Here is a 12,299-nt window from a genome sequence, read left to right as displayed (position 1 = left end):
TGGTAAAGATTAATTTAACTAATGATACAGGATTGCTGTAAAACCTGTAAAACTATTACATATAAGGCACTTTTCATCAGTCTAATGACCCCAAGGAGTATATAAATCTGTGTATAAAAAGGTGTATGAATCTAATCATTTCTTCCTTATTAAGATGAGGTCAAAGCCTGTGGACATCTTCCAAGGACAGTAAACAGCCTTTCACCTGTCTTCCTAGACTCAGAGCTGCTTGTTTTTCACCAAGAGGTTCAACTCTATCATGCAGCTGATATCTGGAGAGCTCCAAATTGTGGGTTAGTCCTGGAGGAAGGACTGTTTGGGGAAAAAGAAACAAAACACCCAAAAACAAAAAAGCGTGATACAAGGCAGCTAGTTTAAGTTCAACCAACTGCAAGAACCGAGAAAGTCAATCTTAACCTATGTGAAGAGGTTGTCTTTCAAATCTGGTGAAGGGGGCGACTTCTCAGGATATAACAAAAGTCAAAGTTAGGGGAAAGGGAATTAATTTGGCGTGGAGGGTTTGGGAGACAGAAGTCCTAAGTTTAGCTTCTGACGCCTTTATTAGCCATGCGATTCTGGGCAAATAAGGTGACCTTACTTTCTCAACTGTAAAACGAGGGAAATAATACCAATTGCCACATTGGTTTCTGGAAGGATTTCAAACAGATAAATGCACGTGAGAAGCACTTAAAAAGGGCAAAACACGTTGTCGATCTTTATTATAACTTCTCAAGAATTTGCTTTCTTTCCACTGCAAAGTAATGTAATCTATGGAAAATGAAGACAAGAAACAAATCTATACCAGGAACACAACAGCCAGAGCGAGCATGCTGGGGTATTTCCTTCCAGCGAAATAGAGGAGATAATCCACCCAAGGAGCTCAGAGGAGGGCCTGATGCTCGGTAAGCCTGAGACAGATGCTCTCCTAAGAGCATCCTCCTCACAGTATGGAGAGGAGGCTTCTGGAGCAGCCAGCGACCACAAGGCAGAACATCAAACAACCCAGTGGCCTAGTCTCATCTCACACGGAGGACACCACTGAGGGTCAGCCCTGCTAGTAGCTTGTCCACAGGTCAGCATTGAGGCAGGAGTAGGAATATAAACCCAGTTCTTTTAAATTAATTGGTCTTTTCAGACCAATTATTTTACTTTTTTAAAAGTAAACAATTTGAAACATGGCTGGTCATTTTCCCCTTCACTCACTTCCATCCATTTACTGTTATTGTTGTAAGTTTGCGTGCAGTGTAGACACTGTGCATTTAGTAAGTAAATGGGTACATTTTAGTTCCTCATTTCCAAATTGCCTTGGTATCTAACTGCTGCTGCAGCTGCTGCTGCTAAGTCACATCAGTCGTGTCCGACTCTGTGTGACCCCACAGACGGAAGCCCACCAGGCTCCTCTGTCCCTGGGATTCTCCAAGCAAGAATACTGGAGTGGGTTGCCATTTCCTTCTCCAATGCATGAAAGTGAAAAGTGAAAGTGAAGTCGCTCAGTCGTGTCCAACTCTTAGCGACCTCACGGACTGTAGCCTACCAGGCTCCTCCGTGCACGGGATTTCCCAGCCAAGAGTGCTGGAGTGGGGTGGGTGCCATTGCCTTCTCCGTGGTATCTAACTAAGGCACCCCAAAAGAGAAATAGGGTCCTGGCAATGGACTGTGGCCCAGTAAAAACAGACCCGAACCGATGAAACAAGAGTCCCATTTGACGTCCATGTTAAACCTGATGGAGGGGAATCTCCTTGGGAGTCAGAACCAGAGAAGCACAAACCTGGAAGATGAGAAAGCCTGAGAGCCACAGCACAAGGAAAATTTAAACTGAAGATAAATCAGGCACGAAAAAGGAGAGAATGCTGCTGATCTGAGATCAGTTTCAGAAATGCATATGGTTTTTGAAAAGAATGGAGGCTCTTGTGTGTGTACACACGCGGTTTTACAGTTGGCAGAAATTTTTCGAAGCTTTCTCCAAACTCGGCACATTAATAAAAAGGATAAATGATGTATACCTGTGGTGGATTCATTTTGATATATGGCAAAATCAATATAATATTGTAAAGTTAAAAAATTAAAATAAAATTTAAAAAAAAAGATAAATGAAGTAGATAAGAGAAGCAAAGTGCCGAAGGATTTGAGGAAGGTATGGAACCCCAATGTTTGAGTAATAAAGTCTAAAAAGTCTCTAGTTTGAAATTCTTTACACTCAAAAGAAGGATAGGCTATATATGTGTATACATGTAAGTCTGGTGTGTGCATAAGTGTGTCTATTTGTGTATATTGGCATGCTTACATGAGCCCACGTTGATTTGTTCCTCATATTATTCCCCCAAAGAACACGTGGCGTGTGTAACACCTTTAGTATTTCATTTTTCAATTACGAGTCAACGCAGAGTCAACACTGCAAGTAAGAACTTCACCTTGACATCACAGGTAAATTCAAATATGGAAGACAAAACTGATGATTTCACAAATTCCCATTTAATCTACAGCTAAGTCATGTGTGAGCATTTATTTAAAGCTCCTGGAATCTAAGGTATAGCATAGTGACTACAGTTAATAACACTGTATTATATACTTGAAATTTGCTGAGAAAACAGATCTTTAGGGTTCTCATCACACAGATAAACATGTGATGTAATAAATACGTTACTTAGCTTGGTTGTGGTTATCATTTCACAATGTACATGTGTATTAGAGTATCACATTGTACACTTTAAATATATAACATAAATTTGTCAATTATACCTCAATAAAGCTGAAAAAAATAAAAACTTCTTGAAGACAGGAGTATACAGACCACATATATTTTCAAACTTCAATAACTTAGGTTATGGGCTTTATATGAATAATCTCTAAATGTCACGTAAAGGCAAATTTATTAACACTAACACAGATATAAATGATGTATTCTAACTGTGGATGTTCTGACACAGATAAAATGATTACAGTAAGAGCAGTTAATCAACTGACAGAAGAAAATTCACAGCCCTTTATCCAGAGATTAAAGATTATACTTATTTATTTCTATTACACCCTGGAGAAGGGATTGACTACCCACTCCAGTATTTATGCCTGAAGAATTCCATGGACAGGGGAGCCTGGCGGTCTACAGTCCATGGGGTCACAAAGAGGCAGACACAACTGAGCAAGCACGCACATTTCTAAGCCTACACGAGAAGTTTATGAATATGTCCTTAGACTTCAAATTTAAGCACGCCACTGAAAACGAATCAGAATCAAACTTGAATTTCAAAGTTCAGCCATAACATGTCAAGGAACCCAATGTTGTACTGCAGATCATTTTCGAAGGTGTTCAGTTCACACTGATTAATTGATCAACTGATTATCTCATGCCATTACAGAAGGCCTACTCTGTGCTGCCCCATGTGAGATGCTTTGGACATTAACTGTGACCTAGTCAGGCAAGGCTCTGTGCAGGGTGAGGAGGAAGATGGGATGGACAAGTAGGAGGGTTGGCAGCAAGGGAGGAAGGTCAGGAACTGGGTCTCTGAAAAAATGATGTTTGAGATAAGAAGTAATGGCATGATGGAAGCAATCAGGTGAAGATCTGGAGGAAGGGTATACAAGATAAACTGGTCACACGATGCCACTGATGTGCGACAGTGCGGCACGTTCAAGGACCAAACAGAAGGCCACATAATAGCTTAGACATTTTAAAAGACCAAGACAGACCAAGATCATGACTTTGACCCTTGGGGGAAAAAAGTTAAGTCTCAATTAGTGAGGATACTGGTTAGATTACTCAACCTGCCCACCTGTCATGTATTACGTTGGCCCCAAAATTTGGATTTTTCCATAAAATGTTATGGGAAAACCCAAATGTGAATAGTGCAGAGTTCCTGCTCTTAAGGAGCTTACCTACAGCAGGGCTGATAATCCAGAAGTTTAAGTAGCCTTTCTCTCAACCTCTGCCCTTTGGCTCCTATGGCACCCTGCCTTACAACTATAGACGCTGTGGGGATTAAATGTTATTATTTGTAAAATGCTCAGAACAGTATCAAACACATAAAAGCTACACAGTATTTGTTGCTGTTAGTATTATTAATTACTAGTATTATGAAGGCAATGGCACTCCACTCCAGTACTCTTGCCTGGAAAATACCATGGACGGAGGAGCCTGGTAAGCTGCAGTCCATGGGGCCGCTAAGAGTTGGACACGACTGAGCGACTTCACTTTCACTTTTCACTTTCATGCATTGGAGAAGGAAATGGCAACCCACTCCAGTGTTCTTGCCTGGAGAATCCCAGGGACGGGGCAGCCTGGTGGGCTGCTGTCTATGGGGTCACACAGAGTCGGACACGACTGAGGTGATTTAGCAGCTTAGCAGTATTATGAAATGATCACATGAGAAAAAGGACAATTTCAAGGTATCTCAAAAATTAAGAAGAATGTCAGAAAACAACAGGATAGTGCTATCAAAGCGTTAAGGTCATTGAAAGACAAAGACTGAGAGACACATTATAAAAAAAGAGGGGATATGCTCACTAAATGCAATGGGGAAGGATGGATTGGATTCTGGAATAGAAAAACAACATTAGTATAAAAATAGGTGAAACTCAAATAAGGTAGGAGATTAGTTAATAATTCGGTATTACTAATAGAGTTTGCCAAGAGAACACACTGATCATAGCAAACACCCTCTTCCAACAACATAAGACAAGACTCTACACATGGACATCACCAGATGGCCAACACCGAAATCAGACTGATTATATTCTTTGCAGCCAAAGATGGAGAAGCTCTATACAGGCAGCAAAAACAAGACCGGGAGCTGACTATGGCTCAGATCATTAACTCCTTATTGCCAAATTCAGACTGAAATTGAAGAAAGTAGGGAAAACCACTAGACCATTCAGGTATGACCTAAATCAAATCTCTTACGATTATACAGTGGAAGTGAGAAATAGATTTAAGGGACTAGATCTGACAGAGTGCCTGAAGAACTATGGATGGAGGTTTATGACACTGTACAGGAGGCAGGGATCAAGACCATCCCCAAGAAAAAGAAATGCAAAAAAGCAAAATGGCTGCCTAAGGAGGCCTTACCAGTAGCTGTGAAAAGAGAAGCAAAAAGCAAAGGAGAAAAGGAAAAATATACCCATTTGAATGCAGAGGTCCAAAGAATAGCAAGGAGAGATAAGAAAGCCTTCCTCAGTGATCAGTGCAAAGAAATAGAGGAAAAACAATAGAATAGGAAAGACCAGAGATCTCTTCAAGAAAATTAGAGATACCAAGGGAACATTTCATACAAAGATGGGCTCGATAAAGGACAGAAATGGTATGGACCTAACAGAAGCAGAAGATATTAAGAAGAGGTGGCAAGAATACACAGAAGAACTGTACAAAAAAGATCTTCACGACCCAGATAATCACGATGGTGTGATTACTCACCTAGAGCCAGACATCCTGGAATGTGAAGTCAAGTGGGCCTTAGAAAACATCATTATGAACAAAGCTAGTGGAGGTGATGGAATTCCAGTTGAGCTATTTCAAATCCTAAAAGATGATGCTGTGAAAGTGCTGCACTCAATATGTCAGCAAATTTGGACAACTCACCAGTGGCCACAGGACTGGAAAAGGTCAGTTTTCATTCCAATCCCAAAGAAAGGCAATGACAAAGAATGCTCAAACTACCACACAATTGCACTCATCTCACGCTAGTAAAGTAATGCTCAAAATTCTCCACGCCAGGCTTTGGCAATACGTGAACCGTGAACTTCCAGATGTTCAAGCTAGTTTTAGAAAAGGCAGAGGAACCAGAAATCAAATTGCCAACATCTGCTGGATCATTGAAAGAGCAAGAGAGTTCCAGAAAAACATCTATTTCTGCTTCATTGACTACACCAAAGCCTTTGACTGTGTGGATCACAATAAATTGTGGAAAATTCTTCAAGAGATGAGAATACCAGACCACCTGACCTGCTTCTTGAGAAATCTGTATGCAGGTCAGGAAGCAACAGTTAGAACAGGACATGGAACAACAGACTGATTCCAAATAGGAAAAGGAGTATGTCAAGGCTGCATATTGTCACCCTGCTTATTTAACTTATATGCAGAGTACATCATGTGAAATGCTGGGCTAGATGAAGCACAAGCTGGAATCAATACTGCCAGGAGAAATATCAATAACCTCAGATACGTAGATGACACCACCCTTATGGCAGAAAGTGAAGAACTAAAGAGCCTCTTGATGAAAGAGAAAGAAGAGAGTGAAAATGTTGGCTTAAAGCTCAACATTCAGAAAACTATGATTATGGCATCTGGTCCCATCACTTCATGGCAAATAGATGGAGAAACAGTAGAAACAGTGGCTAACTTTATTTTTTTGGGCTCCAAAATCACTGCAGATGGTGATTGCAGCCATGAAATTAAAAGATGCTTACTCCTTGGAAGGAAAGTTATAACCAGCCTAGACAGCATATTAAAAAGCAGAGACATTACTTTGCAACAATGGTCCTTCTAATCAAACCTATGGTTTTTCCAGTAGTCATGTATGGATATGAGAGTTGGACTATAAAGAAAGCTGAGTGCCAAAGAATTGATGCTTTTGAACTGTGGTGTTAGAGAAGACTCTTGAGAGTCCCTTGGACTGCAAGGAGATCCAACCAGTCCATCCTAAAGGAGATCAGTCCTGAGTGTTCATTGGAAGAACTGATGGTGAAGATGAAACTCCAATACTTTGGCCACCTAATGTGAAGAGCTGACTCATCTGAAAAGACCCTGATGCCGAGAAAGACTGAAGGCAGGAGGAGAAGGGGAAGACAGAGGATGAGATGGTTGGATGGCATCACGGACACAATGGACATGGGTTTGGGTAAACTCCAGGAGTTGGTGATGGACAGGGAGGCATGGCGTGCTGTGGTCCATGGGGTCGCAAAGAGTTAGACACAACTAAGTGACTGAACTGAACTGAACTGTATTACTGTAAGGATCCTGGTTTTAACTGTACTGGTTACATAGGATGTTATGGTTAGAGGAAGCTGGGTAAAGGGTATATGTAAAGTCTCTACTTTTTTGCAACTTTTCTATAAGTCTAAAATTATTTCAAAAGATAAAGACAAAAGAGAAGAAAAATAAACACAGAAATGTCATCGATTTAAGCAGCTATTGCCAACGTAGGAGATATAAGATGGGTTTGATCCCTGGGTTGCGAAGATCCCCTAGAGAAGGGCATGGCAACCCACTCCAGCATTCTTGCCTGGAGAATCCCATGGACAGAGGATCCTGGCAGGCTACAGTCCACAGGGTCACAAACAGTTGTACATGACTGAAGTGACTTAGCACACACGCATTGTAACTATAACAGACTATCTGAAGGAAAACACAATGAGGAGAGAAATGGGAAGATACAAAAAAAAAGGAACATCGAGAGAAGAAATTCCAATATATGAAATACAAATTCACTAGCTGAGGTTAATAGAAGATGAAACGCTAAAGACAAAGTAAAATTGAACATGAAGAAGAACAGAAATCAATGAAGGGATCTATGGGACATCAAGTGGTTTAGCATACCTGTGACTGGAGTCCCAAAAACCAAGGGGGTGAAGAGAAAAAGGGGGGACAGGTGAAGAACAGAATAGTATTTTAAGAAATACTGGCCAGAAATGTTCCCAATTTGATGAGAATAATCAAGAAAACAGAGAAATAAATAACCAAAGCAGGTAGGAAAGAAGGACTATCACTACAGGTTCACAGACATAAAAATATAAAAAGCAACTTACGCCAATGAAGCTGACACTAGATGAAATAGATACCTTTCTTGAAAAACATAAATTACTAAAGCTGGCACATGAAAAAGGAGAACATTAGAATAGTTCTATGTCTAGTATAGAAATTGAACTAGTAATTAAAAAAATTCTCAGAAAAAATAAAAATCACAGGCCAAATGGCTTTATTGGTGAATTATGTCCAACATAAAACCAATACTAATCTCACAACGTTTTCAGAAAACAGGTGATGAGATAATACTCCCCAACTCATTTAATAAAGCTAGTATTACTCTGATACCAAAACTAGACAAAATCATTACAAATAAGGAAAACTAGACCAATATCCCTCAGGAACAGAGATACAAAAATCCTTAACAAAATATTAGGCAGTAAAACACAATACTAAATATGAAAAGACCAAGTAGAGTTTATCCCAGGAGTGTACAGTCAACATTCAAAAATCAATCATTGTATTTCACATATTGAAAAACGTTGTTGCTGTTCAGTTGTTCAGTCGTGTCTGACTCTTTGTGACCCCATGGACTGCAGCACACCAGACTTCCCTGTCCTTCACTATCTCCTGGATTTTGCTCAAATTCATGTCCACTGAGTTGGTGATGCCATCCAACCATCTCATCCTGTGGCCCTCTTCTCCTGCCTTCAATCCTTCCCAGTATCAGAGTCTTTTCCAATGAGTTGGCTCTTCCCATCAGGTGGCCAAAGTATTGGAGCTTCAGCTTTTAGCATCAGTCCATCCAATGACTATTCAGGGTTGATTTCCTTTAGGATTGATTGGTTTGATCTCCTTGTTGTCCAAGGGACCCTCAAGACTTTTCTCCAGCACAATTTGAAAGCATCAATTCTGTAGTACTCAGTCTTCATGATCTAACTCTCACATCCATACATACATGACCACTGGGAAAACTATAGCTTTGACTAGGTGGACCTTTGTTGGCAAAGTGATGTCTCTGCTTTTTAATAGGCTGTCTAGGTTTGTCATAGCTTTTCTTCCAAGGAGCAAGCGTCTTTTAATTTCTTGGCTGCAGTCACCACACACAGTGATTTTGGAGCACAAGAAAATAAAGTCTGTCACTGTTTCCACTTTTCCCTCTTCTGTTTGGCATGAAGTAATGGGATCTTAGTGTTTTGAATGTTGAGTTTTAAGCCAGCTTTTTCACTCTCCTTTTTCACCCTCGAGAGGCTCTTTAGTTCCTCTTCACCATGGGCAGGCTCCTCTGTTCTTGGGATTTCCCAGGCAAGAATACTGGAATTGGTTGCCATTTCTTCCTCCAGGAGGTCTTCCTTGACCCAGGTATGGAACCCACACTCTCCTGTGTCTCCTGCATTGGCACACGGGTTCCTTTCCACCTGGGTAGCCCTATTGAAAGATATTCCTAGATATTCCTTTACTAAAGGAACATTGTATGATTATCAATAGATGATGAAAAATTATTTGACAAAATTCAATACCTGTTCATGATTCTGTTCTCAGTGAACAGAAAAGAACTTCTTCAGCATGCTAAAGGAAATCTACAAAAAAATCACACACATAGATCAATAGTAGCAATGAGCACACCTCTTGCCTGGATCTTGGTTTCTAAACACCATTCTTTTCTAAAAGGAACTCTGACTCCTTAGGAAAAAGGCTGATTCCAGGTCTTGGATAGGGAAAATACACAAAGAGCCTGGGATACCCTCTTACAAAAGAAATAATGAAGTATTTAAAAATGATGGAAACACAGCAAAAAGATACAGGGGCCAGCTTGAAGGGACTCTCACTGACCCTTCTGGGACAATATGAGGAACAGAATATTGTAATTTAACTCACTGGATAAAATAACCTACAAGTCCATATTAACTCATAAATGAATAAATAAATGGAGTGCCAACTAAATGTAAAAGGAATAAATACAGAAGAAATGATGGAGTTGGAAAAACTGTTAGTAGGTTTATTTTAAAACATGTAGGTGAGTGTTGGGTGAGGAATAGAATACTTCTAAGTCCCAGAGTATTTGCCCACAAATTACTTATTAACTGCAAAGAGAAAAATAACATTATGGTGAATGAACCTGGTGAACACCACCTTAACTAAGTGATTAAAGTTAACATCTCTAGTATTGGGTCATGTGACTCTTGACTTGACATGGTGCATTAAGAAAGACACAGCATTACTTCTGTGGGTGCTCGAAAGGTAATCTAATCAAGAGGATACACAAGGCAAGCTGAAAAGCCCTGGAATAAAATGTAACTCTCAACTTGTAGGTTGTGTGGGTTTTTCTTCAACTGACATTACTAATCAGGAAAATATAAGTTAAAGTCACACTAACATGCCTTTTTACCCCCCACTAACTTGCAAAGATACTGTTCAAAGCTAATAAGATAAGAACTCATACCATCATTTGTTAGAGTGCAAGATCCTATAACCTTTCTGTGAAATATATTCCCACAACTATATATTTGAAAAACTTAGTTATGACTCAGTAAGCCCACATCTAAAAAAAAAAAAAGGGCCATGATTATTACATAATGAAACACTCAAATAATTAAAAATTACTGTCATTAAAAAGCATATTTATGAAGAATAGTGGTCTAGGAAAATGCTCATCAAATGACATCAAGAAAAAAGGTTATAAAATTACCACTATAATTCATTTAAAAATTATTATATAATAAAATGCATCATATTATCTTCAGGTAATAAATAGGACATTATATTTTCTATTTTGTAGTTTTATCTATTTTCTACAAAGAACATATATTCATAAAACAGAAAAATATATTAAACAAAAGATTTACCAAATATTAAACTTTTAAAAATGAGTAGTTAATCTGATAGTTGTGTTATCTGATTTCTGTCTGTATACTGAAAACCGTGTTGCCATAGCTACCATGTGCAAAGTGGGATAAAATAACAAGCACACACTCAAACATTGTCACATGTCAGTTTATTGAGGAATTTGTGATGCTCAAGGTTAATTCTACTCACTTGATTACTTTTCATGGTGTCAAATAAAACTCCAAAGGCTATAAGCCATGATGTTTCACAATTACTTTCCCATATTTTGTTCAGGAAACACAAAATTCAAATACAAAGAAATGTTCAAGTGAATCTGAAAATTGCCCTCATCCTACCTTTTTTCAAAAGGTGGTTATTAAGGGTTTGGAAGTACAGTAGCAAGGAGGAAGGACAAAAGTGGGACATGAAGAAGGCAGATATTTTTGCTCAATTTCACTTTCAAAGGTTCAAATCTTTCCTATTTTTTTTTAACATGTTTTGTACCAAAAAAGGAATCAATACTTTTCATTCCACTCTTGTCAACTTTAGCCAAAGCCTTCTGAGCTGCGGTCATTTTGCTATTTTTCTGTTAATGAAAATAAGAAGAGAAAAATCATTACAAATGTAACACTTATAAATCACACATGCAAATCAGACAAGACCATGCATGTCTCAAGGTTCGTTCAGGGAGGTAAGCATGCTGCTAAAAACATGCCTCATAAGGAGTGATTCTTTGTAAAAGTTCTGATTTCTGCTCAGAATTCATACCTGAGACAAAGTATGTCAACAGGCAGGAGATAAAACTGCTGCCTTCTAAGGAGTGGAATGTTACAACTGATGGTTTACTTGTGGGGAGAAAATTCTGGAGGGTGCATTAAGTGCAATAACACAAACAATCGAACTGACACAGGCAGCAATTGTCAGAGGGAGGAATTATAGCCTTGTATTACCACGTGATGAATAATTCACAGCCTGCTACCATCTGACTTCATTCAGAGGCTCTCTGGGACACCAAGGGCAGAGCAGTTACATTCACAAGATAACCTGTGCTGCTCCCAGGACCAGCAGGATAGCGGTCCCTTTTCCTCCAACCACGAAAAGCACCTTCCGAAAAGCTGACTCCAAATAACTCTGCCTTTTAAAACTCTCTCTCTTCCTGGTCAATGTTTTTGTTTGGTTTTGTTTTGCCGTGCATGTCCTATAACAAAGCACTGGCAGAGGGAAACAGCAGCTGATTGTATGTACTTTAGTGTTCAACAGAAGCGTAAGTGATGGGAATCGGCAAAGAAGAAATCATCTGTCTCCCGGCGAGCTGTGAGACAAAGTCACTGCCAAAGTATCTTTTAAGGGCACAGTCAGTATATGATCCCTGGAAACTTGCTTCTTACATTCTGTCACTTATAATTTACTAGGCTTATGTTTTGGCTGGATGGGGAAGAGGGACAGTCTCTCTGAGACAAGTTATCCTCTGTCCCCTGCACTTAACGCACATCCTGGTTCAACCTCTTAGCTCACTGGTGCTGCGCCCAAGGCGACACGCTGGGAAGCAGCACTGAGAAGGGTGGGGCGGAAATATTCCTCATGGAGAAATTCAAAAACATCCCTGCTCACGAAAGCACTGACACAACCAGCTATTTAGTCAGATCTCAAGTTGGATTATTCCCTGATATGCCATGCCTAGATAAATACGTGTAAAGAATACAAATTTTAGAAACCATGAAACCTAAGGGAGAGTAAGTGTTGCTAAAATCTAAGTGGAATTAATTTATCTTGGGGCAGGCAAGGTCTAAGCCTAAAA

General features: G+C 39.5%; 1 protein-coding gene across 14 annotated transcripts in view; it reads right to left on the bottom strand.

The window, feature by feature from the left end:
- Positions 1-12,299, bottom strand: part of RNASEH2B (ribonuclease H2 subunit B) — a 74,979-nt gene that overhangs the window by 2,883 nt on the left and 59,797 nt on the right. For 10 of the 14 annotated variants that reach the window (XR_015137992.1, XR_015137990.1, XR_015137991.1 and 7 more), the window contains one exon: positions 10,654-11,087. The exons of the other annotated variants lie outside the window; for them this stretch is intronic. Coding sequence is in view for 7 of the 10 variants with exons in the window: in XM_086329161.1 (XP_086185287.1) it covers positions 10,980-11,087 (108 nt within the window). In the remaining 3 variants the exon portion in view is untranslated. Of the gene's footprint in view, positions 1-10,653; positions 11,088-12,299 lie in introns of those variants that run through there. 14 annotated transcript variants of the gene reach the window in all.

The sequence above is a fragment of the Bos grunniens genome, chromosome 12 (assembly GCF_055505025.1).
Source record: "Bos grunniens cultivar Pamir isolate PY7600 chromosome 12, Bosgru_T2T1.0, whole genome shotgun sequence".
Classification (NCBI taxonomy): Eukaryota; Metazoa; Chordata; class Mammalia; order Artiodactyla; family Bovidae; genus Bos; species Bos grunniens.
Note: the sequence above shows the minus strand (reverse complement) of the source record. Positions and strands in the feature narration are given on the sequence as shown.